Source organism: Phaethon lepturus, unplaced genomic scaffold (assembly GCF_000687285.1).
Source record: "Phaethon lepturus isolate BGI_N335 unplaced genomic scaffold, ASM68728v1 scaffold17386, whole genome shotgun sequence".
NCBI lineage: Eukaryota > Metazoa > Chordata > Aves > Phaethontiformes > Phaethontidae > Phaethon > Phaethon lepturus.
Window position 1 is genome coordinate 24,761 of NW_010548439.1, and position 1,859 is coordinate 26,619.

General features: G+C 47.7%; 1 protein-coding gene across 1 annotated transcript in view; it reads right to left on the bottom strand.

Annotated features, from left to right (window-relative positions):
* Positions 1-367: 367 nt before the first annotated feature.
* Positions 368-1,859, bottom strand: part of ABCG8 (ATP-binding cassette, sub-family G (WHITE), member 8) — a 13,703-nt gene continuing 12,211 nt past the window's right edge. Inside the window, 3 exon segments of the mRNA XM_010289971.1 lie at positions 368-505; positions 998-1,125; positions 1,690-1,859. The exon segment at positions 1,690-1,859 is cut by the window's right edge and continues 8 nt beyond it. Of these exon segments, the coding sequence (XP_010288273.1) occupies positions 368-505; positions 998-1,125; positions 1,690-1,859 (436 nt within the window).

A 1,859-nucleotide genomic window follows, 5' to 3' on the forward strand; every position in this document is an offset into this window, starting at 1 on the left:
GAGCCCCGCCTGCCTGCCGGTGCTGGAGTTCTGCTGCCATCCTGTGGCCGGCCGGGCTGGTGTCCCCCCTGCGCCGCTGCCGAGCGCGCCCCGAAGGAGCCCGTGGCCTTCCCCCGGCTTCTGGCGAGGGACGCTGTAACCTGCTGCCGGCGCTGCCTGCTCTGCCGTTACCAGTCTTGGTTTGATTTCTGCTTGATGAACCTCAGAGATAAGTAGTATAAAAGCAGGAAAGCGCAAGCGATGCCAGCGAGGACGAGGTAGCTTACGTAGAGAGGGTGGGAGTCCAGGCCCCGAAGGAGCCCGTGGCCTTCCCCCGGCTTCTGGCGAGGGACGCTGTAACCTGCTGCCGGCGCTGCCTGCTCTGCCGTTACCAGTCTTGGTTTGATTTCTGCTTGATGAACCTCAGAGATAAGTAGTATAAAAGCAGGAAAGCGCAAGCGATGCCAGCGAGGACGAGGTAGCTTACGTAGAGAGGGTGGGAGTCCAGGTCCAGAGCCCGAGTCACCTGTAACCGCAGACAAGGCAAAATTGGGACGGGGCACGCAGTTTTCTTGTTGGATCTGTGAAGCCCGTTTTACGTGTGAGGTTCCCTGGCCCCCGCCCCCTTTCCCCGTGGTTGCCAGCTGGATGTAACTCTCAGAGAGGTTTGACGGCTGGTTACAGCGACGCTATGTCCGGCGGCTGCGGTATTTCAGAGGAACGTGGTTCAGCTTCTGAACAGTCCCAGCAAGCACGTAGCTGGGGCTGATGTAGAAAATAATAATTGCCCTTTATTCTTTTTTTTTCTTTTTTCTTTTCCACTAAAAGGCATAAAAGGAGTGACTGCTGTAGGGGCAAATTTAAAACGTACCAAGTGTAATGCGACTTCACATATTGATTTAGTGCTTGCCAAATTTGAGGCCTACAACACCTACTTAAATATGATGGGCATATAAATATATAAATAGTGTTCTAATCAGTTGCCAAATGTTTGTAATGATTTTTATTAGTGACTTACAAGTTTCCCCGGTATTTGAAAAGTAACATTTCCAACAGTCATTTCATATGTGAGGTCAGTGAACTGAATTTGCATCATGCCTTGAAAATTCCATCGAGGAAAAGAGATTTTAGAAAACCAAAATGGAACTGGAAAAAAAATGGCAGAAAGAAATAAATTATATAAATTAAATGTAAGCATATACAAAACTTATTTGAGGTCTCAAACTGCTGTATTTTTGCCAAATACAGCAGGTTTGTCTAATACCTTGACAACCAGAGGCTGCAAGCGTATAACGGTGTATTATTGGACAAAATAGCAAATGTACTTTATATTATTATGTGGAGATGGAAAATTAGGAGAGAGCTAATATCCATAGCCATCAAATTCCCACTGTCAACTAAGTCTCACTGGAGCTCAATCTTAATCTACTGCATGTAATTCTTTGTACTGAAAAATTTAGTGACCATGTGACAGTCCAGCCTTTCACTAGTGCTCTTTTGGTCAAAGTTATTGTCACCTCATTTTTCAGATGGAGAAACTTATGTAAAATGAATGACCTGACTCCACTGTCGCCACCCAAGAAGGTAATTGCAAAGGTGGGCATAAAGCTGAGTTTTCCGGCACAGGACTCGCTCAGCTTCACAACCACCAGGCACTGATGAAAACCATCGATGATTCGGTTCAGAGAGATGGTGGGAGCTTTGCCTTACCTGTCCAGAGGTTTTCCAGGCTTATCACAAAACCACCACTCAGGTAGAACGATGTGAAAAGGGCGTTGCCGAAGAAGGCAGAGAGCTGTAACGTAGGCAGCAGTGCCGCCACCCAAAGGGCCATCGCGCGGGCACTGTATACAGTCAGCCATACCAAGAGGAAGCTCAGC